This window comes from Somniosus microcephalus, chromosome 15 (assembly GCF_052327205.1).
Source record: "Somniosus microcephalus isolate GS21.2 chromosome 15, FLI_Smic_1.0, whole genome shotgun sequence".
NCBI lineage: Eukaryota > Metazoa > Chordata > Chondrichthyes > Squaliformes > Somniosidae > Somniosus > Somniosus microcephalus.
In genome coordinates, this window is record NC_141001.1 from 115,103,782 (window position 1) to 115,131,496 (window position 27,715).

The window sequence follows — 27,715 nt, forward strand, 5'->3', positions numbered from 1 at the left end:
GGAAACAGTGAAACAGCACTAATCTGAGAGCTGCGACTCATCACTCATGATCCCTTTAAGTAGCGCCCCTGGAGCCGGCTACCGACTGCTTCGTGCCTCCTCTCCCTGTCGCTTTCGGGCCGAGGCGCTAAGGCAGGGGGTGACCATGAATTTTGCTGATCGGGCACCCAGTGAGCATTGCACGCTCACTGACGTCGCGATCTGCCTGGCGCTAAGGTCCCCGGCAGTAACTATTAGCGGTGGCGCTAAGGGGGGCGGCAGATTTGGCGTGCGGCACTGGATTTGCCTCGCCGCGGCACTACTGCCTCAGCGCCCCATTAGAGCCCCCGCCAGGCACTAACCGGCGGCGCTAAGGCACCGAATTTCTCCCCCTTAATGCCTTCCCCTGGCCGCTGTTTTAGCGACAGTGTTAGCCCGTTTAAAGCAAACGGGTTCACTCCTCTGCTCAAGTTCCCCGAGGAGTTTTAGAGTGGTGTAAAAAGGATTCACACATTATTAATATGAAGACAGGCTGCACAGACTAGGCTTGTACTCCCTCGAGTAGAGAAGATTAAGGGGTGATCTAATCGAGGTGTTTAAGTTGATTAAAGGAGTCGCTAGGGCAGAGAGAGAGAAACTATTTCCTCTGGTGGGGGAAGTCCAGAACAAGGGGGCAGAACCTTAAAATTAGAGCCAGGCCGTTCAGGGGTGATGTCGGGAAGCACCTCTTCACACAAAGGGTAGTGGAAATCTGGAACTCTTTCCTCCAAAATGTTGTTGAGGCTGGGGGGTCAATTGAAAATTTCAAAACTGAGATTGATAGATTTTTGTTAGGCAAGGTTATTAAGGGTTACAGAACCAAGGCAGGTAGATGGAGTTAAGATACAGATCAGCCATTATCGAATTGAATGGCATAACAGGCTAGAGGGGCTGAATGGCCTCCTCCTGTTCCGATGTTCCTACCCTGTGCTACCTTTTCAGGGTACCAACGTTTGAAGAAGGCTGGGAATCTCTATTGATGTAATCTTCCCCCTCCCCACTGCCCCTTCTCTCTCACCATAGGATCTGACTGTAAGAATTCCTCTGTTCCATTTCACGATGTGCATGTATCAAAGTGTGACAGAGCGAGTGGGAGGAGGCGGTGGAATCTGCTGGGAGCGCAGGACAATGTACCACTACACTCTACGGAGGCAAAGACAGACTCCAAGCAGCTTATGGACCTCTGTGTCTATGCCAACCCTTTGCCAGTAACATCCGAAAATGATCCCCGCTGCCCTGCTCGCTCCCCACAACCCTGTACCTTCCTTTTATTCCATTTATCCACTTTTCCTTTAAAAGATGCAATGGTCTCTGCCCCAACCATTCCCATGCGTTGATGTATTCCATGCTCCGACAAACCTCTTGAGTAAAAAAAAACCAGATTCATAACTTACTCTGAGGAGAAGTGTTATGCGAGGTAAAAGGGGAGTGTCAAGACTTTTGGAGGAGGGGGAAAATGTGACAAGTTAAGAGGGGTTTTGAGGAGAATTCCAGATGGTGGGACCAAGGAGGTGGCAGTTCCTGCCACTGAAGATGGAGCAGGGACAGCAAGCATTGCAAAGGAGGTTGAAATTTGGAGAGCAGAGGGCACACACTGGCATGTAGGGTCGAAGGAGGTGACAGAGGTAAGGAGGGCATGTTTTGTTTTAAGTCATTCACGTGTTGTGGGCGTCGCTGGCAAGGCCGGCATTTATTGCCCATCCCTAGTTGCCCTTGAGAAGGTGGTGGTGAGCCGCCTTCTTGAACCGCTGCAGTCCGTGTGGTGAAGGTACTCCCACAGTGCCGTCAGGGAGGGAGTTCCAGGATTTTGTCCCAGCGATGATGAAGGATCGGCCGATATATTTCCAATTGAGGATGGTGTGTGACGAGGGGAACTTGGAGGTGGTGGTGTTCCCATGCACCTGCTGCCCTTGTCCTTCTAGGTGGCGGAGGGCGCGGGTTTGGGAGGTGCTTGTCGGAGATAATGTAGGGATTTATAAACAAAGGTAGGGATTTGGAATATTGTGCACTGGGGGACGAGAGGTTAAATCATTTGTTCATAGAGGAGCTATGCTATTTACCCCTTTAAACAAAAGAGCTGGATCAGTATCTGATTTGGATTGGGATTGAAGTTTACAGGGATGTACACTGAGATAAGCAAATACACAGGACCTTCTGAGCAGCTCTGCAGGCAATAGAAATGTCACTTGTGGCGACCACTGTCCTGCTTTAGATAATAGAGTGCACATCAATGGTCCCTGTGAGCTGCACTTTGTTCTGCTCGGCCTGTTTCTTTTAGTGCGCGGTCCCTTTAAATTTCCACGCATGAGTGTATAGTCACTGTTGTAATATTGGAAACGGGGCAGCCAATTTGCGCACAGCAAGCTCCCACAAGCAGCAACGTGGTAATGACCAGATGATCTGTTTTTAGTGCTGTTGACTGAGGGATAAATATTAGGCCAGGACTTGCCACCAAGTCACGTCTCAAGTTACTCGTGTAATCCCGATTTAATTGAAGCCGGAATTGCACACTGATTATTCACCGATTTGGTCGCAGATTTTAATATGTGTCAGTGTTGCTTTAAGACAAGGTTGCTGAGGAGAAATGCAAACTGGTGGCGTGGACCGCCACCTAGTGTAAGACGTGCAGACTGCAGTCAAGTATTCAACAAAAATAAAATGAATTCTCCGAGTCAACTGGATGTGGGTTTCATGACTATGCCAAGAGGGGCAAGGATCATTTCCTGGGAGGCGTATGTGGTCAAAGCAGAATAATCTGCCAAAATTGTTACATTTTCTTAATGCTTTTGACTGGGATCAGCATGCATGGAAGATTTGATTTTTTTTTAATATTCGTTCCCGGGATGTGGGCAAGGGCCAGCATTTATTGCCCTTGAGAAGGTGGTGGTGGTGAGCTGCCTTCTTGAACCGTTGCAGTTTTTTACAACTGAGTGTCTCGCTGGGCCATTTCAGAGGGCAGTTAAGAGTCAACCACATTGGTGTGGGTCTGGAGTCACATATAGGCCAGACCGGGTAAGGACGGCAGATTTCCTTCACTAAAGGACATTAGTGAACCAGATGGGTTTTTACAACAATCCGATCGTTTCATGGTCACCATTACTGACACTAGCTTTTTATTCCAGATTTATTTAATTAATTGAATTTAAATTCCCCAGTTGCTGTGGTGGGATTTGAACTTGTGTCTCTGGATCATTAGTCCAGATCTCTGGACTAGTCCAGTAACATAATCACTGTGCTACCATACCCCTAATTCTTGTGTTTATTTTTTCTTATATATAATTCCACCATAATGTTCAGTTAGGAACAGGAGTAGGCCATTCAGCCCCTCGAGCCTGTTCCACCATTCAATGAGATCATGGCTGATCTGCACCTTAACTCCATTTTCACGCCTTGGCTAATTGGAAGTCCCAAAACTCCCTTGATAGCCCTAGCTAACAAAATCTAGCGATCTCAAGCCTCGAAAGCTCCAATTGTCCCCCAACATCCGCAGCCTTTGGGTGGAAGAGAGTTCCAGATTTCTACTACCCTTTGTGTGAAAAGGTGCTTCCTGATTTCATTCTGGGCACCACACCTTAGGAAGAATATACTGGCCTTGGAGGGAGCGCAGCGTAGGTTTACCAGAATGATATCCGGACTCCAAGGATTAAATTACAAGAAGAGATTACACAAACTAGGATCGTATTCCTTGGAATTTAGAAGATTAAGGTGTGATTTGATCAAAGTTTTCAGGATATTAAGGGGAACAGAGAGAGTAGATAGAGAGAAACTATTTCCGCTGGTTGGGGATTCTAGGACTGGGGGCAGAGTCTAAAAATTAGAGCCAAGCCTTTCAGGAGTGAAATTAGGAAACACTTCTACACACAAAGGGTGGGAGAAGTTTGGAACTCTCTTCCGCAAATGGCAATTGATGCTAGATCAATTGTTAATTTTAAATCGGAGATTGATAGATTTTTGTGAACCATAGGTATTGAGGGATCTGGGCCAAAGGTGGGTGTATGGAGTTAGGTCGCAGATCAACCACGATCTGATTGAATGGCGGAACAGGCTCGAGGGGCTGAATGGCCTCCTCCGGTTCCTATAAACGGCCTGGCTCTAATTTTAATGCTACGCCCTCTTGTTCTGGATTCCCCCACCAGTGGAAATAGTTTCTCTGTATCTACCCTATCGAATCCTTTCACATTTTTAACCCCTCGATCGGATCACCTCTTTACCTTGAAAGGTCTACATCTTGTGGGAACTGTAGAATGGACGATTGTTGTTGTCACCGCCATGTTGTCATGTGTGTAGGTGGCGGATACAACACAGAAACAAAATGGCCTGATGCTGTATTGTGTATTCTGCAAAATGCAATTCAGTGGTATTGGAAGAACAATCGTCCGTAAGACAGTTGGGGACGGCACCTTAGTGGTTCTTGTACTGAACTAGCAGCTCATTGGTCATGAGTTTCAATCCCGCCATGACACGTTGGGAAATTGAATTCAGTAAATCTGGTAATTTGCCAATGCCAAATAACAATGCCCAGGAAAAGCTGCAGGATTGTCGTATCAACCCAACTCTTAGCCGTAGCTCACTGGGTAGCACTCTCTCAGAAGGTTGTGGGCTCAAGCCCCACTCCAGAGACTTGAGCACATAATCTAGGCTGACATTCCAGTGCAGTACTGAGGGAGCGCTGCACTGTTGGCGGTGCCATCCTTTGGATAAGATGTTAAACTGAGGCCCCGTCTGCTCTCTCGGGTGGATGATAAAAGATCCCGCGGCACTATTTCGAAGAGGAGCAGGGGAGTTCTCCAATATTTATCCCTCAACCAACATCACTAAAACAGATGATCTGGTCATTATCACATTGCTGTTTGTGGGAGCTTGCTGTGCGGAAATTGGCTGCCGCATTTCCTACATTACAACAGTGACTACACTTCAAAAAGTACTTCATTGGCCAGAATGCGGTTTGCAACGTCCTGAGGTCAAGAAAGGCGCTCTATTAAATGAAAGTTCTTTCTTTCTTAACTGTTCACTAATTCTTTCAGAGAAAGGGAACAAGCCGCTCCTACCAAGTCTGGCCTACATGTGACTCCAGTCCCACTCTGAGTGATTGACACTTAATACCCTCTGAAGTGGCCTCAGTTGTACAAACTATTTTTTTTTATTGGCTTATGGGATGTGGGTGTCACTGGCAAGGCCGGCATTTATTGCCCATCCCTAATCGCCCCTTGAGAAGGTGGTGGTGAGCCGCCTTCTTGAACCGCTGCAGTCCGTGTGGTGAAGGTGCTCCCACAGTGCTGTTAGGGAGGGAGTTCCAGGATTTTGACCCAGCGACGATGAAGGAACGGCCGATATATTTCGAAGTCAGGATGGTGTGTGAGTTAGAGGGGAACTTGGAGGTGGTGGCGTTCCCATGCGCCTGCTGCCCTTGTCCTTCTAGGTGGAAGAGGTTGCGGGTTTGGGAGGTGCTGCTGAAGAAGCCTTGGCGAGTTGCTGCAGTGCATCGTGTAGATGGTACACACTGCAGCCACGGTACGCCGGTGGTGGAGGGAGTGAATGTTTAAGGTGGTGGATGGGGTGCCAATCAAGCGGGCTGCTTTGTCCTGGATGGCGTCGAGCTTCTTGAGTGTTGTTGGAGCTGCTCTCACACTAGAAGGCTCACCACAACCTTCTCAAGGCAACCATTGATGGGCCATATATTCTGGCTTGCCAGCGTTGCCAACAGTCTGTGGAGAAACATAAGAACAAGTTATGGATCTGAATGTTGAAGGGCCTAACCCTGTGCCCATGTGCTGACGGTATGGATATTCTGCAGGGTGTATCTGAAAGCTTGAATGTTTTATTCCAATTGTCTTTGTAGGTAGCTCAGTGCCAGCAGTTTATGCCATACCAGCCAACAGACCTGGATTCCCAAACTACTTCATCCCAGCTCCTGTGCCCTACCGCAATCATCCCTGGACCCCGTATGTGGGAGACGGAGAAGCACATGCCCAGTGGGCAGAGAACGTATGTATAAACGAACGTATGCTAAACCTTTATGAAACACCGGTTTGGCCTCCGTTGGAGTATTGTGTCCAATTCTGGGCACCGCACTTTAGGAAGGATGTCAAGGCCTTAGAGAGGGTGCAGAGGAGATTTACTAGAAAGGTACCAGGGATGAGGGACTTCAGTTAAGTGGCGAGACTGGAGAAGCTGGGGTTGTTCTCCTTAGAGCTGAAACGGTTAAGGGGCGATTTAATTGAGGTGTTCAAAATCAAGAGGGGTCTGGACAGAGTAGATAGCGAGAAACTGATCCCATTGGCGGAAGGGTCGAGAACCAGAGGACACAGACTTAAGGTGATTGGCAGGGCTATGGGGGCGGGTCGGAAAGCTGCCGAGCAGCCGGCCCACCCTCAACCCACCTCCGTTAATAAAATCACAGACGATGTTTCCACTTGTGTGGGGAGACCAAAACTAGGGGGGGGGGAGTCATCATCATAAATATAAGATAGTCACTAATAGGGAATTCAGGAGAAACCAGAGAGTGGTGAGAATGTGGAACTCGCTACAACTGAGAGTAGTTGAGGTGAATAGTATAGATGTATTTAAGGAGAGGCTAGATAAACATGAGGGACAAAGGAATAGAAGGATATGCTGATAGGGTGAGATGAAGAGGAGTGGGAGGAGGCTCGTGTGGAGCATAAACACCGGCATGGACCAGTTGGGCCGAATGGCCTGTTTCTGTGCTGTAAAATTCTATGGCTGCGAAATTCGGTATGTTAGCGCCTCCCGTTAGCACCTGTGGGAGCACTAAGGGGTTAGTGCCCGGGCGTGACGAATGCAGCGACGCCCGCGAACTTCAGCGCCGGTTTAGCACCTGGGCTTCTCACGCCTCGCAGATTGTGACGTCATAAAGTGTGCAGCGCCCCGTTACCGCCCCGGATGGAAAATTGACTCTCGCCCCCCCCCCCCCCCACTTTATCGCCTCGCACTGACAACGCCAGCTAGAGGAGGCGTCGTGAACTCGGCTGGCCGCTTCGGGAGCGGTGATTAAAGGGAATGTTTTTCAGCTCGTGCTGCCTTTATTATTTGCACCAGTCTGGTGCCTGCACAAAGATTTTAATGTTTCATTGGTGCAAGATGTCTGAGCCCTCCACACTGTGAGAGTGTTTGGGGCTGTAATGGCAGTCGCCCAGGTCACCTTGCAAAACAGAACTGACGACAACTTGTGCAGCATCAGTGGCCCTTCCCTTTAAGCGAGGGAAGCAGCCTCTGATGCCGTTTACAATGCGCTCAAAATTGTTTAGCGCTCTGCCGCTACCACCCCGCTCTCGGACTCTAGCGTCCAAAGAGACGTGGTTAGCACTTGAGTTAACGCTCCACTTCCCTCTCGGAGCGCTAAAGCTGAATTTCGCAGGAGGCGGGAATGATCAGCGCCTGGCGCTAATTTTTTCAACGTTTAAAGTTTTAGTGCCGCAAACGGGGCTAGACCGAATTTCTCCCTGTTTTCGTCACTTCTTCTCCTGCTACTCCCCGGACGCCAGGTCCCAGGTTCAAGAGGCGCTGGATTCCGAGCCCCCCCCCACCGCCCCCAGCGATCGATTACCATTTAAAATCGGTCCAGTGGGACCACGTTTCTGCTCAGCACAGCGCGAGCGCGAAGGCCTCCTGCGGGCGGGGATACGGCTGGCCGCAGGAGTTCCGGAGAAGACGGCCAGACACAGCCCCAGATCTGACCCCCACCCCCACCACCACCCCCAACTCGCCGCCAGAGGGTGATGTGTGACCATCGGAGAGATGGGAGCCCTGCAAGAGGTGGGTTCCACCCACAATTCGGGGGCCTCCACTCCCAGGATGCCTGAATTCTGCCCCCAGCTCCCCCCCAAAAAAGATATTTAAGCTCCTTTTCATTTGTTTGATAGTGCGATGCCGGGTGATGTTTTTGGGAATACAGGAAACTCTCGATTTACCGGCACTTAAAATAACCGGAAATCTCTGTTAACCGGCAAAATTCAGGAGTAGGTTCAGGTAAGTTTTACTTCATACTAGTGGCCATTCCTGGATCTGTGGGTGGGTAACCGGGGTTCCTGCACCGGTTGTTATGCAACAGGGAAGCCTGGATTTGTTGCTGTGTACGGGGCTCTCGTACCTTTTACTATACCTCTCTGTAATCCAGACTTTTTGATAAACCGGCACCACGCCGGTCCCGTCGGTGCCGGGTAAAAAAGAGTTTCCTGTATAAGCAATAGGAGCAGGAATAGGCCATACGGGCCTGCTCCGCCATTCAGTAAGATCATGGCTGACCTTCTACCTCATGTCCACCTTCCCGCACTATCTCCATCTCCCTTGATTCCCTTAGTGTCCAAGAATCTATTGATCTCAGTCTTGAATATACTCATCGACTGAGCCTCCACAGCTCTCTGGGGTAGAGAATTCCAAAGATTCACAACCCTCTGAGTGAAGACATTTCTTCTCAGCTCAGTCTTAAATGACCGACCCCTTATCCTGAGACTGTGCCCCCTGGTTCTAGACTCTCCAGCCAGGGGAAAACAGCCTCTCAGCATCTACCCTGTCAATCCCTCGAAGAATTTTACACGTTTCAATGAGATCACCTCTCATTCTTCTAAACTCCAGAGAGTATAGACCCAATCTACTCAATCTCTCCTCATAGGGCAACTCTCTCATCCCAGGAATCAATCTAGTGAACCTTTGATGCACCCCCACCTCTAAGTAGAGGTGATTACAGGATTACTCCTGACTAACCACTCAGAACTAAAATGAAGTTGTGCTGCCCTTGGTCCCGAATTGCTGTTTGAATAACCGACTCCTTAACTTTTCAGGTAACTCTCCCGGGTTACGTAGAGGCCTTTTCGCATGCTCGGTATCCGCAGAGCTCCGCCCCTCGCCAGTACAGTCAGACCCAGCCTTCGAATCCACCGCGGAGTATCGAGCAGGCCCAGACTCCGTCCACCGCGGCCTCGCAGCAGAGCCTGACTGAGAACGAGTCCTCCGAAACCTCCTACTCCAACATCTCCACCGCCGCCTTGGTCAAGGCCATCAGAGAGGAGGTCGCCAAACTGGCCAAGAAGCAGACGGGCATGTTTGAATTCCAGGTTTAGCAGGGCGCGGCAGAGTTCTCCCACGTGGGGCATTTACAAAAAAAAAAATTCTTCTCGCAGGAGCCGAAGCAGTGTTGCAGATAACCTTTTGGACTTCAGATTGGATTCATCCTGTGCGAAAGGTTGTTAGGGTGGTGACGGAAACAAAACAGTAATTCTCGTGAGGACTCGGGCCATTGTTTGCAACTGGCCCTGAAAAGCCAACGCCTCAAATCATTTGGCGGCTCCACCAATGGAATTCATTCGAATACACACCGCCACATATTGTGTCTCATCCGAGTAATGTCATTTAGTATAATGTTTAGTGTAAGACCACTGCTTTCTCAGAGGGCGGAGGACTTTGACACTGACTCCTGTGCGCTGCCTACGAGGTGGCCGCGGTACATGTATCGAAAACAGCTGTGCAAAAAAAATAACGACAAGTTAACTTGACAAAGAGAAAAGCGACAATTAACGAGGAAACTCAGCTGCAGACCCCTCCCCCCCCACCGCCCGCCCGCCCACTTGAAGCAATTCAGGCGTCAGGTGGAAAGGAAAGCAGAACCGACAAGGGCATTTTGCGGGATCTTGGCGACTTATGGCGACCAGTGATTTTTGCGCAGGCTCCTACTCTGTTCACTTGCAAACCTGGTGGCCAGTGGTTCCGATCTCGGATCAGCACGGGCCGTGTCTGACCCAGCGCCAAGGCGAAGGAGGCGATCCCTCCCTTTAGCGCCAAGGCAGCAAGCGTCTTGACGGTCAACAGACTCTTCGTTGAAGCATCGCTCATTGATCCGTCATCCTCAGTCAAATAGAAAGACAGACTTGCATTTCTATGGCGCCTTTCACGACCACCGGACATCCCAAAGCGCTTTACAGCCAATGAAGTACTTTTAAGTGGAGTCACTGTTGTAATGTGGGAAACGCAGCAGCCAATTTGCACACAGCAAGCTCCCACAAACAGCAATGTGATAATGACCAGATAATCTGTTTTTTTTGTTATGTTGATTGAAGGATAAATATTGTCCAGGACGCCGGGGATAACTCCCCTGCTCTTCTTTGAAATAGTGCCATGGGATCTTTTACGACCACCTGAGAGAGCAGACTGGGCCTCAGTTTAATGTCTCATCCAAAAAACAGCACCTCCGACAGTGCAGCGCTCCCTCAGCACTGCACTGGAGTGTCAGCCTAGATTTTTGTGCTCAAGTCTCATGGAGTGGGATTTGAACCACACAACCTTCTTGACTCAGAGGTGAGAGTGCTGCCCACTGAGCCACAGCTGACACCTGAATCACTAACCTTGACGGCCAAGGTTCAAAATGCCAAGGTTCAAACCGTCCCCTATTGTCAGGTGGATCTGTATTTCCCGCTGGCGGACGGCCTGATTTGAAGATATAATGCTGAGGTCCATTTATGAATTGACCAGTGCTACTTCTTGCGGGCTGTGTGCCGCATGTACAGCTTTTGAAAATGATCGTCTTTAATAATGGACTCATCACTCGTCGGACCTTTCGAATCCTGGGCGTTTCACTTCAGCAAATGATTAAACAGTGAACATACAGGCCCTGAAAATGTACCGAGGTCTAACCCCTTCCATTACAGCAATAGAGCGGAATTGTGTTTTATCGCGAGTGTCCCATGGTGTTGTTTGAGAGCCGTGGGGCATATGGAATGCTGGGGATGTAGTTTGAATTTAATCCCCTTTAGGTAAGGGTTTATAAGGGATATGGAACCAAGGTGAGGAAATGGAGTTAAGATACAGATCTAATTGAATGGCGGAACAGGCTAGAGGGGCTGAGTGGCCTCCTCCTGTTCCTAAAGGGTTTTGATGATATAAACTACTTTGAACATTTTACATGAATAGAACTCAAAGATTGAATGGCAGTGTCTGAATTCTCACCTTCATATGTTGTACTGAATGTGTTTCACGAGGAAAGACTCTATTGGGTGAATTCCACCATCCTCAGATCCCAGTGGGGAGCCACACATGCAGGCAGTGCAGGTCAGAGCATATCTCTGACATTTGCTGCCTGTGAGGGCCAATCCTTGCTGGGGTCACGGGGTGGGGCGGGCAAGCAGGGTCAAGAATTGACCCCTTCTAACTAACACTCATCATTGAGAGATATTTCACCCAGACAGTTCCTCTGCAGCATTCAACAACAACAACATGAAGTTACATTTATACAGCGCCTTAAACGCAGTAAAACGTCCCAAGGTGATTCACAGGAGCGATTATCAAACAACATTTGACACCGAGCCACTTGAGATATTTGGGCAAATGACAAAAAGCAGGAGAGAGAGGCAGAGAGAGAGGTTTAGGGAGGGAATTCCAGAGCTTAGGGCCTCAGCAGCTGAAGGCACGGCTGCCAATGGTGCAGCAGTTAAAATCGGGGATGCTCAAGAGGCCAGAATTAGAGGAGCGCAGAGATCGCGGAGGGCTGGAGGAGATTACAGAGATATGTCACACTTCTAGAGTTTGAATAATTTTTTCAGAGGCAAGAAAACAACACTGGGTTTGACAGGAGAGACAGGATAAATCTTCATTTAGAAAGACACGGATTAATCAGGGACAGTCAGCATGGATTTGTTAAGGGAAGGTCGTGTCTGACTAACTTGATTGAATTTTTTGAGGAGGTAACAAGGAGGGTCGATGAGGGTAGTGCGTTTGATGTAGTCTATATGGATTTTAGCAAGGCTTTTGATAAGGTCCAGCATGGCAGACTGGTCATGAAAGTAAAAGCCCATGGGATCCAAGGCAAAGTGGCAAGTTGGATCCGAAATTGGCTGAGAGGCAAGAAACAAAGGGTAACGGTCGAAGGGTGTTTTTGTGACTGGAAGGCTGTTTCCAGTGGGGTCCCGCAGGGCTCAGTACTGGTCCTTTGCTTTTTGTGGTATATATCAATGATTTGGACTTAAATGAAGGAAGTATGATTAAGAAGTTTGCAGATGATACAAAAATTGGCCGTGTAGTTGATAATGAAGAAGAAAGCTGCAGACTGCAGGAAGATATCAATGGAGTGGTCAGGTGGGCAGAACAGTGGCAAATGGAATTCAACCTGGAGAAGTGTGAGATAATGCATTTGGGAAGGGCTAACAAGGCAAGGGAATACACTATAAATGGTAGGACACTGAGAAGTGCAGAGGATCAGAGGGACCTTGGAGTGCATGTCCACAGACCCCTGAAGGTAGCAGGACAGGTGGATAAGGTGGTTAAGAAGGCATACGGGATACTTGCCTTTATTAGTCGTGGCATAGAAAATAAGAGCAGGGAGGTTATGCTTGAACTGTATAAAACACTAGTTAGGCCACAGCTAGAATACTGCGTACAGTTCTGGTCACCACATTACAGGAAGGATGTGATTGCACCAGAGAGGGTACAGAGGAGATTTACGAGGATGTTGCCTGGGCTGGGGAATTTTAGCTATGAGGAAAGATTGGATAGGCTGAGGTTGTTCTCTTTGGAACAGAGGAGGCTGAGGGGAGACTTGATTGAGGTGTATAAAATTATGAGGGGCCTCGATAGAGTGGATAGGAAGGATCTATTTCCCTTAGCAGAGAGGTCAATAACCAGGGGACATAGATTTAAAGTAATTGGTCGTAGGTTTAGAGGAGATTTGAGAGAAATGCTTTCACCCACAGGGTGGTGGGGGTCTGGAACTCACTGCCTGAAAGGGTGGTAGAGGCAGAAACCCTCATCACATTTAAAAGTACTTGCATATGCACTTGAAGTGCTGTAACCTGCAGGGCTACGGACCAAGAGCTGGAAAGTGGAATGAGGCTGGAGAGCTCTTTGTCGGCCGGCGCGGACAAGATGGGCCGAATGGCCTCCTTCTCTGCTGTAAATTTCTATGATTTCTAGTAGAGCAGTTGGTCTGAATTCCCCTCAGTACAGTTTGGGTGTAGTGATCAGTACAGTTTGGGTGTTGTGATCAGTACAGTTTGGGTGCAGTGATCAGTACAGTTTGGGTCGAGTGACCAGTACAGTTTGGGTCGAGTGATCAGTACAGTTTGGGTGTAGTGATCAGTAAAGTTTGGGTGTAGTGATCAGTACAGTTTGGGTGTAGTGATCAGTACAGTTTGGTTCGAGTGATCAGCACAGTTTGGGTGTAGTGATCAGTACAGTTTGGATGTAGTGATCAGCACAGTTTGGGTGTAGTGATCAGCACAGTTTGGGTGCAGTGATCAGGACAGTTTGGGTGTAGTGATCAGTACAGTTTGGGTGCAGTGATCAGTAGAGTTTGGGTGTAGTGATCAGTACAGTTTGGGTGTAGTGATCAGCGCTGTTTGGGTGTAGTGATCAGCACAGTTTGGGTGTAGTGATCAGCACAGTTTGGGTGTAGTGATCAGTACAGTTTGGGTGTAGTGATCAGTACAGTTTGGGTGTAGTGATCAGTACAGTTTGGGTGTAGCGATCAGTACAGTTTGGGTGTAGTGATCAGTACAGTTTGGGTGGAGTGATCAGTACAGTTTGGGTCGAGTGATCAGTACAGTTTGGGTGTAGTGATCAGTACAGTTTGGGTGTAGTGATCAGTACAGTTTGGTTCGAGTGATCAGCACAATTTGGGTGTAGTGATCAGTACAGTTTGGATGTAGTGATCAGCACAGTTTGGGTGTAGTGATCAGCACAGTTTGGGTGTAGTGATCAGTACAGTTTGGGTGTAGTGATCAGTACAGTTTGGGTGTAGTGATCAGTAGAGTTTGGTGTAGTGATCAGTACAGTTTGGGTGCAGTGATCAGCGCTGTTTGGGTGTAGTGATCAGCACAGTTTGGGTGTAGTGATCAGCACAGTTTGGATGTAGTGATCAGTACAGTTTGGGTGTAGTGATCAGTACAGTTTGGGTGTAGTGATCAGTACAGTTTGGGTGTAGTGATCAGTACAGTTTATGTATAGTGATCAGTACAGTTTGGGTGTAGTGATCAGTACAGTTTGGGTGTAGTGATCAGTACAGTTTGTGGATAGTGATCAGTACAGTTTGGGTGTAGTGATCAGTACAGTTTGGGTGTAGTGATCAGTACAGTGTAGTGATCAGCACAGCTTGTGTGTAGTGATCAGTACAGTTTGGGTGTAGTGATCAGCGCTGTTTCGGTGCAGTGATCAGTACACTGTAGGTGTAGTGATCAGTACAGTTTGGGTGTAGTGATCAGTATCGTTTGGGTGTAGTGATCAGTACAGTTTGGGTGTAGTGATCAGTACAGTTTGGGTGTAGTGATCGGAACAGTTTGGGTGTAGTGATCGGTACAGTTTGGGTATAGTGATCAGTACAGTTTGGGTGTAGTGATCAGTACAGTTTGGGTGTAGTGATCAGCACAGTTTGGGTGTAGCGGTCAGTACAGTTTGGGTGTAGTGATCAGTACAGTTTGGGTCTACTGATCAGTTCAGTTTGAGTGTAGTGATCAGTACAGTTTGGGTGTAGTGATCAGTACGGTTTGGGTGTAGTGATCAGTACGGTTTGGGTGTAATGATCAGTACGGTTTGGGTGTAGTGATCAGTACAGTTTGGGTGTAGTGATCAGCACAGTTTGGGTGTAGTGATCAGTACGGTTTGGGTGTAATGATCAGTACGGTTTGGGTGTAGTGATCAGTACAGTTTGGGTGTAGTGATCAGCACAGTTTGGGTGTAGTGATCAGTAAAGTTTGTGTATAGTGATCAGTACAGTTTGGGTGTAGTGATCAGTACAGTTTGGGTGTAGTGATCACTACAGTTTGGGTGTAGTGATCAGCACAGTTTGGGTGTAGTGATCAGTACAGTTTGGGTGTAGTGATCTGTACAGTTTGGGTGTACTGATCAGTACAGTTTGGGTGTAGTGATCAGTGCAGTTTGGGTGTAGTGATCAGTACAGTTTGGGTATAGTGATCAGCACAGTTTGGGTGTAGTGATCAGTACAGATGGGTGTAGTGATCAGCAAAGTTTGGGTGTAGTGATCAGCACAGTTTGGGTGTTGAGATCAGTACAGTTTGGGTGTAGCGATCAGCACAGTTTGGTTGTAGCGATCAGTACAGTTTGGGTGTAGTGATCAGCACAGTTTGGCTGTAGTGATCAGCACAGTTTGGGTGTAGTGATCAGCACAGTTTGGGTGTAGTGATCAGTACAGTTTGGGTGTAGTGATCAGCACAGTTTGGGTGCAGTGATCAGTACAGTTTATGTATAGTGATCAGTACAGTTTGGGTGTAGTGATCAGTACAGTTTGGGTGTAGTGATCAGTACATTTTGTGTATAGTGATCAGTACAGTTTGGGTGTAGTGATCAGTACAGTTTGGGTGTAGTGATCAGTACAGTGTAGTGATCAGCACAGCTTGTGTGTAGTGATCAGTACAGTTTGGGTGTCGTGATCAGTACAGTTTGGGTGTACTGATCAGTTCAGTTTGGGTGTAGTGATCAGTACAGTTTGGGTGTAGTGATCAGTACAATTTGAGTGCAGTGATCAGTACAGTTTGGGTGTAGTGATCAGCACAGTTTGGGTGTAGTGATCAGTACAGTTTGGGTGTAGTGGCCAGTACAGTTTGGGTGCAGTGATCAGCACAGTTTGGGTGTAGTGATCAGTACAGGTTGGGTGCAGTGATCAGTGCAGTTTGGGTGTAGTGATCAGTACAGTTTGGGTGTAGTGATCAGCACAGTTTGGGTGTAGTGATCAGTGCAGATTGGGAGTAGTGATCAGTACGGTTTGGGTGTAGTGATCAGTGCCGTTTGGTTGTAGTGATCAGTACAGTTTGGGTGTAGTGATCAGCACAGTTTGGGTGTAGTGATCAGTGCAGTTTGGGTGTAGTGATCAGTACAGTTTGGGTGTAGTGATCAGCACAGTTTGGGTGTAGTGATCAGTACAGTTTGGGTGTAGTGATCAGTACAGTTTGGGTGTAGTGATCGGTACAGTTTGGGTGTAGTGATCAGCACAGTTTGGGTGTAGTGATCAGTACAGTTTGGGTGTAGTGATCAGCACAGTTTGGGTGTAGTGATCAGTACAGTTTGGGTGTAGTGATCAGTACAGTTTGGGTATAGTGATCAGCACAGTTTGGCTGTAGTGATCAGTACAGTTTGGGTGTAGTGATCAGGACAGTTTGGGTGTAGTGAACAGTACAGTTTGGGTGTAGTGATCAGCACAGTTTGGGTGTAGTGATCAGGACAGTTTGGGTGTAGCGATCAGTACAGTTTGGGTGTAGTGATCAGTACAGTTTGGGTGTAGTGATCAGTACAGTTTGGGTGTAGTGATCAGTACAGTTTCGGTGTAGTGACCAGCACAGTTTGGGTGTAGTGATCAGTACAGTTTGGGTGTAGTGATCAGCACAGTTTGGGTGCAGTGATCTGCACAGTTTGGGTGTAGTGATCAGCACACTTTGGGTGTAGTGATCAGTACAGTTTCGGTGTAGTGACCAGCACAGTTTGGGTGTAGTGATCAGTACAGTTTGGATGTAGTGATCAGCACAGTTTGGGTGTAGTGATCAGTACACTTTGGGTGTAGTGATCAGTACAGTTTGGGTGTAGTGATCAGTACAGTTTGGGTGTAGTGATCTGCACAGTTTGGGTGTAGTGATCAGTACAGTTTGGGTGTATTGATCAGTATAGTTTGGGTGTAGTGATCAGTACAGTTTCGGTGTAGTGATCAGCACAGTTTGGGTGTAGTGATCAGTATAGTTTGGGTGTATTGATCAGTACAGTTTGGGTGTAGTGATCAGTACAGTTTCGGTGTAGTGATCAGCACTGTTTGGGTGTAGTGATCAGTACAGTTTGGGTGTAGTGATCAGTACAGTTTGGGTGTAGTGATCAGTACAGTTTGGGTGTAGTGATCAGTACAGTTTTGGTGTAGTGATCAGTACAGTTTGTGTATAGTGATCAGTACAGTTTGGGTGTAGTGATCAGTACAGTTTGGGTGTAGTGATCAGTACAGTTTGGGTGTAGTGATCAGTACAGTTTGTGTATAGTGATCAGTACAGTTTGGGTGTAGTGATCAGCACAGTTTGGGTGTAGTGATCAGTACAGTTTGTGTATAGTAATCAGTACAGTTTGGGTGTAGTGATCAGTACAGTTTGGGTGTAGCGATCAGTACAGTTTGGGTGTAGTGATCAGTACAGTGTGGGTGTAGTGATCAGTACAGTTTGGGTGTAGTGATCAGTACAGTTTGGGTGTAGTGATCAGCACAGTTTGGGTGTAGTGATCAGCACAGCTTGTGTGTAGTGATCAGTACAGTTTGGGTGCACTGATCAGTTCAGTTTGGGTGTAGTGATCAGTGCAGTTTGGGTGTAGTGATCAGTACAGTTTGGGTGTAGTGATCAGTACAGTTTGGGTGTAGTGATCAGTACAGTTTGGGTGTAGTGATCAGTAGAGTTTGGGTGTAGTGATCAATACAGTTTGGGTGTAGTGATCAGTACAGTTTGGGTGTAGTGATCAGCACAGTTTGGGTGTAGTGATCAGTACAGTTTGGGTGTACTGATCAGTACAGTTTGGGTGTAGTGATCAGTGCAGTTTGGGTGTAGTGATCAGTACAGTTTGGGTATAGTGATCAGCACAGTTTGGGTGTAGTGATCAGTACAGATGGGTGTAGTGATCAGCTAAGTTTAGGTGTAGTGATCAGCACAGTTTGGGTGTTGAGATCAGTACAGTTTGGGTGTAGCGATCAGCACAGTTTGGTTGCAGCAATCAGTACAGATGGCTGTCGTGATCAGCTAAGTTTGGGTGTAGTGATCAGCACAGTTTGGGTGTTGAGATCAGTACAGTTTGGGTGTAGCGATCAGCACAGTTTGGTTGTAGCAATCAGTACAGTTTGGGTGTAGTGATCAGTACAGTTTGGGTGTAGTGATCAGTACAGTTTGGGTGTAGTGATCAGTACAGTTTGGGTGTAGTGATCAGCACAGTTTGGGTGCAGTGATCAGCACAGTTTGGGTGTAGTGATCAGTACAGTTTGGGTGTAGTGATCAGTACAGTTTGGGTGTAGTGATCAGTACAGTTTGGGTGTAGTGATCAGCACAGTTTGGGTGTAGTGATCAGTACAGTTTGGGTGCAGTCATCAGTACAGTTTGGGTGTAGTGATCAGTACAGTTTGGGTGTAGTGATCAGTACAGTTTATGTATAGTGATCAGTACAGTTTGGGTGTAGCGATCAGTACAGTTTGGGTGTAGTGATCAGTACAGTTTAGGTGTAGTGATCAGTACAGTTTGTGTATAGTGATCAGTACAGTTTGGGTGCAGTGATCAGCACAGTTTGGGTGTAGTGATCAGTACAGTTTGGGTGTAGTGATCAGTGCAGTTTGGGTGTACTGATCAGTTCAGTTTGGGTGTAGTGATCAGCACAGTTTGGGTGTAGTGATCAGTACAGTTTGGGTGTAGTGGTCAGTACAGTTTCGGTGCAGTGATCAGCACAGTTTGGGTGTAGTGATCAGTACAGTTTGGGTGTAGTGATCAGTATTGTTTGGGTGTAGTGATCAGTACAGTTTGGGTGTAGTGATCAGTACAGTTTGGGTGTAGTGATCAGCACAGTTTGGGTGTAGTGATCAGTACAGTTTGGGTGTCGTGATCAGTACAGTTTGGGTGCAGTGATCAGTACAGTTTGAGTGTAGTGATCAGTACAGTTTGGGTGTTGAGATCCGTACAGTTTGGGCGTAGCGATCAGCACAGTTTGGTTGTAGCGAGCAGTACAGTTTGGGTGTAGTGATCAGTACAGTTTGGGTGTAGTGATCAGTACAGTTTGGGTGTAGTGATCAGTACAGTTTGGGTGTAGTGATCAGCACAGTTTGGGTGTAGTGATCAGTGCAGTTTGGGTGTAATGATCAGTACTGTTTGGGTGTAGTGATCAGTACAGTTTGGGTGTAGCGATCAGTACAGTTTGGGTGTAGCGATCAGCACAGTTTGGGTGTAGTGATCAGTACAGTTTGGGTGTAGTGATCAGTACAGTTTGTGTATAGTGATCAGTAGAGTTTGGGTGTAGTGATCAGTACAGTTTGGGTGTAGTGATCAGTACATTTTGGGTGTGGTGATCAGTACAGTGCAGTGATCAGCACAGCTTGTGTGTAGTGATCAGTACAGTTTGGGTGTAGTGATCAGTACAGTTTGGGTGTACTGATCAGTTCAGTTTGGGTGTAGTGATCAGTACAGTTTGGGTGTAGTGATCAGTACAGTTTGGGTGCAGTGATCAGTACAGTTTGGGTGTAGTGATCAGCACAGTTTGGGTGTAGTGATCAGTACAGTTTGGGTGTAGTGGTCAGTACAGTTTGGGTGTAGTGATCAGCACAGTTTGGGTGTAGTGATCAGTACAGTTTGGGTGTAGTGATCAGTGCAGTTTGGGTGTAGTGATCAGTACAGTTTGGGTGGAGTGATCAACACAGTTTGGGTGCAGTGATCAGTGCAGATTGGGTGTAGTGATCAGTACGGTTTGGGTGTAGTGAACAGTGCCGTTTGGTTGTAGTGATCAGTACAGTTTGGGTGTAGTGATCAGTACAGTTTGGGTGTAGTGATCAGCACAGTTTGGGTGTAGTGATCAGTACGGTTTGGGTGTAGTGATCAGCACAGTTTGGGTGTAGTGATCAGTACGGTTTGGGTGTAATGATCAGTACGGTTTGGGTGTAGTGATCAGTACAGTTTGGGTGTAGTGATCAGCACAGTTTGGGTGTCGTGATCAGTAAACTTTGTGTATAGTGATCAGTACAGTTTGGGTGTAGTGATCAGTACAGTTTGGGTGTAGTGATCAGTACAGTTTGGGTGTAGTGATCACTACAGTTTGGGTGTAGTGATCAGCACAGTTTGGGTGTAGTGATCAGTACAGTTTGGGTGTAGTGATCTGTACAGTTTGGGTGTACTGATCAGTACAGTTTGGGTGTAGTGATCAGTACAGTTTGGGTGTACTGATCAGTACAGTTTGGGTGTAGTGATCAGTGCAGTTTGGGTGTAGTGATCAGTACAGTTTGGGTATAGTGATCAGCACAGTTTGGGTGTAGTGATCAGTACAGATGGGTGTAGTGATCAGCTAAGTTTAGGTGTAGTGATCAGCACAGTTTGGGTGTTGAGATCAGTACAGTTTGGGTGTAGCGATCAGCACAGTTTGGTTGCAGCAATCAGTACAGATGGCTGTCGTGATCAGCTAAGTTTGGGTGTAGTGATCAGCACAGTTTGGGTGTTGAGATCAGTACAGTTTGGGTGTAGCGATCAGCACAGTTTGGTTGTAGCAATCAGTACAGTTTGGGTGTAGTGATCAGTACAGTTTGGGTGTAGTGATCAGTACAGTTTGGGTGTAGTGATCAGTACAGTTTGGGTGTAGTGATCAGCACAGTTTGGGTGCAGTGATCAGCACAGTTTGGGTGTAGTGATCAGTACAGTTTGGGTGTAGTGATCAGTACAGTTTGGGTGTAGTGATCAGTACAGTTTGGGTGTAGTGATCAGCACAGTTTGGGTGTAGTGATCAGTACAGTTTGGGTGCAGTCATCAGTACAGTTTGGGTGTAGTGATCAGTACAGTTTGGGTGTAGTGATCAGTACAGTTTATGTATAGTGATCAGTACAGTTTGGGTGTAGCGATCAGTACAGTTTGGGTGTAGTGATCAGTACAGTTTAGGTGTAGTGATCAGTACAGTTTGTGTATAGTGATCAGTACAGTTTGGGTGCAGTGATCAGCACAGTTTGGGTGTAGTGATCAGTACAGTTTGGGTGTAGTGATCAGTGCAGTTTGGGTGTACTGATCAGTTCAGTTTGGGTGTAGTGATCAGCACAGTTTGGGTGTAGTGATCAGTACAGTTTGGGTGTAGTGGTCAGTACAGTTTCGGTGCAGTGATCAGCACAGTTTGGGTGTAGTGATCAGTACAGTTTGGGTGTAGTGATCAGTATTGTTTGGGTGTAGTGATCAGTACAGTTTGGGTGTAGTGATCAGTACAGTTTGGGTGTAGTGATCAGCACAGTTTGGGTGTAGTGATCAGTACAGTTTGGGTGTCGTGATCAGTACAGTTTGGGTGCAGTGATCAGTACAGTTTGAGTGTAGTGATCAGTACAGTTTGGGTGTTGAGATCCGTACAGTTTGGGCGTAGCGATCAGCACAGTTTGGTTGTAGCGAGCAGTACAGTTTGGGTGTAGTGATCAGTACAGTTTGGGTGTAGTGATCAGTACAGTTTGGGTGTAGTGATCAGTACAGTTTGGGTGTAGTGATCAGCACAGTTTGGGTGTAGTGATCAGTGCAGTTTGGGTGTAATGATCAGTACTGTTTGGGTGTAGTGATCAGTACAGTTTGGGTGTAGCGATCAGTACAGTTTGGGTGTAGCGATCAGCACAGTTTGGGTGTAGTGATCAGTACAGTTTGGGTGTAGTGATCAGTACAGTTTGTGTATAGTGATCAGTAGAGTTTGGGTGTAGTGATCAGTACAGTTTGGGTGTAGTGATCAGTACATTTTGGGTGTGGTGATCAGTACAGTGCAGTGATCAGCACAGCTTGTGTGTAGTGATCAGTACAGTTTGGGTGTAGTGATCAGTACAGTTTGGGTGTACTGATCAGTTCAGTTTGGGTGTAGTGATCAGTACAGTTTGGGTGTAGTGATCAGTACAGTTTGGGTGCAGTGATCAGTACAGTTTGGGTGTAGTGATCAGCACAGTTTGGGTGTAGTGATCAGTACAGTTTGGGTGTAGTGGTCAGTACAGTTTGGGTGTAGTGATCAGCACAGTTTGGGTGTAGTGATCAGTACAGTTTGGGTGTAGTGATCAGTGCAGTTTGGGTGTAGTGATCAGTACAGTTTGGGTGGAGTGATCAACACAGTTTGGGTGCAGTGATCAGTGCAGATTGGGTGTAGTGATCAGTACGGTTTGGGTGTAGTGAACAGTGCCGTTTGGTTGTAGTGATCAGTACAGTTTGGGTGTAGTGATCAGTACAGTTTGGGTGTAGTGATCAGCACAGTTTGGGTGTAGTGATCAGTACGGTTTGGGTGTAGTGATCAGCACAGTTTGGGTGTAGTGATCAGTACGGTTTGGGTGTAATGATCAGTACGGTTTGGGTGTAGTGATCAGTACAGTTTGGGTGTAGTGATCAGCACAGTTTGGGTGTCGTGATCAGTAAACTTTGTGTATAGTGATCAGTACAGTTTGGGTGTAGTGATCAGTACAGTTTGGGTGTAGTGATCAGTACAGTTTGGGTGTAGTGATCACTACAGTTTGGGTGTAGTGATCAGCACAGTTTGGGTGTAGTGATCAGTACAGTTTGGGTGTAGTGATCTGTACAGTTTGGGTGTACTGATCAGTACAGTTTGGGTGTAGTGATCAGTGCAGTTTGGGTATAGTGATCAGCACAGTTTGGGTGTAGTGATCAGTACAGATGGGTGTAGTGATCAGCAAAGTTTGGGTGTAGTGATCAGCACAGTTTGGGTGTTGAGATCAGTACACTTTGGGTGTAGCGATCAGCACAGTTTGGTTGTAGCGATCAGTACAGTTTGGGTGTCGTGATCAGCACAGTTTGGCTGTAGTGATCAGCACAGTTTGGGTGTAGTGATCAGTACAGTTTGGGTGTAGTGATCAGTACAGTTTGGGTGTAGTGATCAGTACAGTTTGGGTGTTGTGATCAGTACAGTTTGGGAGTAGTGATCAGTACAGTTTATGTATAGTGATCAGTACAGTTTGGGTGTAGTGATCAGTACAGTTTGGGTGTAGTGATCAGTACATTTTGTGTATAGTGATCAGTACAGTTTGGGTGTAGTGATCAGTACAGTTTGGGTGTCGTGATCAGTACAGTGTAGTGATCAGCACAGCTTGTGTGTAGTGATCAGTACAGTTTGGGTGTAGTGATCAGTACAATTTGAGTGCAGTGATCAGTACAGTTTGGGTGTAGTGATCAGCACAATTTGGGTGTAGTGATCAGTACAGTTTGGGTGTAGTGTCCAGTACAGTTTGGGTGCAGTGATCAGCACAGTTTGGGTGTAGTGATCAGTACAGTTTGGGTGCAGTGATCAGTGCAGTTTGGGTGTAGTGATCAGTACAGTTTGGGTGTAGTGATCAGCACAGTTTGGGTGTAGTGATCAGTAAAGTTTGTGTATAGTGATCAGTACAGTTTGGGTGTAGTGATCAGTACAATTTGGGTGTAGTGATCAGTACAGTTTGGGTGTAGTGATCACTACAGTTTGGGTGTAGTGATCAGCACAGTTTGGGTGTAGTGATCAGTACAGTTTGGGTGTAGTGATCTGTACAGTTTGGGTGTACTGATCAGTACAGTTTGGGTGTAGTGATCAGTGCAGTTTGGGTGTAGTGATCAGTACAGTTTGGGTATAGTGATCAGCACAGTTTGGGTGTAGTGATCAGTACAGATGGGTGTAGTGATCAGCAAAGTTTGGGTGTAGTGATCAGCACAGTTTGGGTGTTGAGATCAGTACAGTTTGGGTGTAGCGATCAGCACAGTTTGGTTGCAGCGATCAGTACAGTTTGGGTGTAGTGATCAGCACAGTTTGGCTGTAGTGATCAGCACAGTTTGGGTGTAGTGATCAGTACAGTTTGGGTGTAGTGATCAGTACAGTTTGGGTGTAGTGATCAGTACAGTTTGGGTGTAGTGATCAGCACAGTTTGGGTGTAGTGATCAGTACAGTTTGGGTGTAGTGATCAGTACAGTTTGGGTGTAGTGATCAGCACAGTTTGGGTGTAGTGATCAGTACAGTTTATGTATAGTGATCAGTACAGTTTGGGTGTAGTGATCAGTACAGTTTGGGTGTAGTGATCAGTACATTTTGTGTATAGTGATCAGTACAGTTTGGGTGTAGTGATCAGTACAGTTTGGGTGTAGTGATCAGTACAGTGTAGTGATCAGCACAGCTTGTGTGTATTGATCAGTACAGTTTGGGTGTCGTGCTCAGTACAGTTTGGGTGTACTGATCAGTTCAGTTTGGGTGTAGTGATCGGTACAGTTTGGGTGTAGTGATCAGTACAATTTGAGTGCAGTGATCAGTACAGTTTGGGTGTAGTGGCCAGTACAGTTTGGGTGCAGTGATCAGCACAGTTTGGGTGTAGTGATCAGTACAGTTTGGGTGCAGTGATCAGTGCAGTTTGGGTGTAGTGATCAGTACAGTTTGGGAGTCGTGATCAGCACAGTTTGGGTGCAGTGATCAGTGCAGATTGGGAGTAGTGATCAGTACGGTTTGGGTGTTGTGATCAGTGCCGTTTGGTTGTAGTGATCAGTACAGTTTGGGTGTAGTGATCAGCACAGTTTGGGTGTAGTGATCAGTGCAGTTTGGGTGTAGTGATCAGTACAGTTTGGGTGTAGTGATCAGCACAGTTTGGGTGTAGTGATCAGTACAGTTTGGGTGTAGTGATCAGTACAGTTTGGGTGTAGTGATCAGTACAGTTTGGGTGCAGTGATCAGCACAGTTTGGGTGTAGTGATCAGTACAGTTTGGGTGTAGTGATCAGCACAGTTTGGGTGTAGTGATCAGTACAGTTTGGGTGTAGTGATCAGTACAGTTTGGGTATAGTGATCAGCACAGTTTGGCTGTAGTGATCAGTACAGTTTGGGTGTAGTGATCAGGACAGATTGGGTGTAGTGAACAGTACAGTTTGGGTGTAGTGATCAGCACAGTTTGGGTGTAGTGATCAGGACAGTTTGGGTGTAGCGATCAGTACAGTTTGGGTGTAGTGATCAGTACAGTTTGGGTGTAGTGATCAGTACAGTTTGGGTGTCGTGATCAGTACAGTTTCGGTGTAGTGACCAGCACAGTTTGGGTGTAGTGATCAGTACAGTTTGGGTGTAGTGATCAGCACAGTTTGGGTGCAGTGATCTGCACAGTTTGGGTGTAGTGATCAGTACACTTTGGGTGTAGTGATCAGTACAGTTTCGGTGTAGTGACCAGCACAGTTTGGGTGTAGTGATCAGTACAGTTTGGATGTAGTGATCAGCACAGTTTGGGTGTAGTGATCAGTACACTTTGGGTGTAGTGATCAGTACAGTTTGGGTGTAGTGATCAGTACAGTTTGGGTGTAGTGATCTGCACAGTTTGGGTGTAGTGATCAGTACAGTTTGGGTGTGTTGATCAGTATAGTTTGGGTGTAGTGATCAGTACAGTTTCGGTGTAGTGATCAGCACAGTTTGGGTGTAGTGATCAGTATAGTTTGGGTGTATTGATCAGTACAGTTTGGGTGTAGTGATCAGCACAGTTTCGGTGTAGTGATCAGCACAGTTTGGGTGTAGTGATCAGTACAGTTTGGGTGTAGTGATCAGTACAGTTTGGGTGTAGTGATCAGTACAGTTTGGGTGTAGTGATCAGTACAGTTTTGGTGTAGTGATCAGTACAGTTTGTGTATAGTGATCAGTACAGTTTGGGTGTAGTGATCAGTACAGTTTGGGTGTAGTGATCAGTACAGTTTGGGTGTAGTGATCAGTACAGTTTGTGTATAGTGATCAGTACAGTTTGGGTGTAGCGATCAGCACAGTTTGGTTGCAGCAATCAGTACAGATGGCTGTCGTGATCAGCTAAGTTTGGGTGTAGTGATCAGCACAGTTTGGGTGTTGAGATCAGTACAGTTTGGGTGTAGCGATCAGCACAGTTTGGTTGTAGCAATCAGTACAGTTTGGGTGTAGTGATCAGTACAGTTTGGGTGTAGTGATCAGTACAGTTTGGGTGTAGTGATCAGTACAGTTTGGGTGTAGTGATCAGCACAGTTTGGGTGCAGTGATCAGCACAGTTTGGGTGTAGTGATCAGTACAGTTTGGGTGTAGTGATCAGTACAGTTTGGGTGTAGTGATCAGTACAGTTTGGGTGTAGTGATCAGCACAGTTTGGGTGTAGTGATCAGTACAGTTTGGGTGTAGTGATCAGTACAGTTTGGGTGTAGTGATCAGTACAGTTTGGGTGTAGTGATCAGTACAGTTTATGTATAGTGATCAGTACAGTTTGGGTGTAGTGATCAGTACAGTTTGGGTGTAGCGATCAGTACAGTTTGGGTGTAGTGATCAGTACAGTTTGGGTGTAGTGATCAGTACAGTTTGTGTATAGTGATCAGTACAGTTTGGGTGCAGTGATCAGCACAGTTTGGGTGTAGTGATCAGTACAGTTTGGGTGCAGTGATCAGTGCAGTTTGGGTGTACTGATCAGTTCAGTTTGGGTGTAGTGATCAGCACAGTTTGGGTGTAGTGATCAGTACAGTTTGGGAGTAGTGGTCAGTACAGTTTCGGTGCAGTGATCAGCACAGTTTGGGTGTAGTGATCAGTACAGTTTGGGTGTCGTGATCAGTATCGTTTGGGTGTAGTGATCAGTACAGTTTGGGTGTAGTGATCAGTACAGTTTGGGTGTAGTGATCAGCACAGTTTGGGTGTAGTGATCAGTACAGTTTGGGTGTCGTGATCAGTACAGTTTGGGTGCAGTGATCAGTACAGTTTGGGTGTAGTGATCAGTACAGTTTGGGTGTTGAGATCCGTACAGTTTGGGCGTAGCGATCAGCACAGTTTGGTTGTAGCGAGCAGTACAGTTTGGGTGTAGTGATCAGTACAATTTGGGTGTAGTGATCAGTACAGTTTGGGTGTAGTGATCAGTACAGTTTGGGTGTAGTGATCAGCACAGTTTGGGTGTAGTGATCAGTGCAGTTTGGGTGTAGTGATCAGTACTGTTTGGGTGTAGTGATCAGTACAGTTTGGGTGTAGCGATCAGTACAGTTTGGGTGTAGCGATCAGCACAGTTTGGGTGTAGTGATCAGTACAGTTTGGGTTTAGTGATCAGTACAGTTTGTGTATAGTGATCAGTAGAGTTTGGGTGTAGTGATCAGTACAGTTTGGGTGTAGTGATCAGTACATTTTGGGTGTGGTGATCAGTACAGTGCAGTGATCAGCACAGCTTGTGTGTAGTGATCAGTACAGTTTGGGTGTAGTGATCAGTACAGTTTGGGTGTACTGATCAGTTCAGTTTGGGTGTAGTGATCAGTACAGTTTGGGTACAGTGATCAGTACAGTTTGGGTATAGTGATCAGCACAGTTTGGGTGTAGTGATCAGTACAGTTTGGGTGTAGTGGTCAGTACAGTTTCGGTGTAGTGATCAGCACAGTTTGGGTGTAGTGATCAGTACAGTTTGGGTGTAGTGATCAGTGCAGTTTGGGTGTAGTGATCAGTACAGTTTGGGTGGAGTGATCAACACAGTTTGGGTGCAGTGATCAGTGCAGATTGGGTGTAGTGATCAGTACGGTTTGGGTGTAGTGAACAGTGCCGTTTGGTTGTAGTGATCAGTACAGTTTGGGTGTAGTGATCAGTACAGTTTGGGTGTAGTGATCAGCACAGTTTGGGTGTAGTGATCAGTACGGTTTGGGTGTAGTGATCAGCACAGTTTGGGTGTAGTGATCAGTACGGTTTGGGTGTAATGATCAGTACGGTTTGGGTGTAGTGATCAGTACAGTTTGGGTGTAGTGATCAGCACAGTTTGGGTGTAGTGATCAGTAAAGTTTGTGTATAGTGATCAGTACAGTTTGGGTGTAGTGATCAGTACAGTTTGGGTGTAGTGATCAGTACAGTTTGGGTGTAGTGATCACTACAGTTTGGGTGTAGTGATCAGCACAGTTTGTGTGTAGTGATCAGTACAGTTTGGGTGTAGTGATCTGTACAGTTTGGGTGTACTGATCAGTACAGTTTGGGTGTAGTGATCAGTGCAGTTTGGGTGTAGTGATCAGTACAGTTTGGGTATAGTGATCAGCACAGTTTGGGTGTAGTGATCAGTACAGATGGGTGTAGT

General features: G+C 46.7%; 1 protein-coding gene across 2 annotated transcripts in view; it reads left to right on the top strand.

Moving 5' to 3' along the window:
- kiaa1549la (KIAA1549-like a) overlaps nucleotides 1-10,927 on the top strand; it is a 474,294-nt gene extending 463,367 nt beyond the window's left edge. For both annotated transcript variants that reach the window (XM_086008325.1, XM_086008326.1), the window contains exons 20-21: nucleotides 5,858-6,003; nucleotides 8,817-10,927. In XM_086008325.1, the coding sequence (XP_085864451.1) occupies nucleotides 5,858-6,003; nucleotides 8,817-9,095 (425 nt within the window). In that variant the 3' untranslated portion in view covers nucleotides 9,096-10,927. The remainder of the gene's footprint in view (nucleotides 1-5,857; nucleotides 6,004-8,816) is intronic.
- Nucleotides 10,928-27,715: the final 16,788 nt, after the last annotated feature.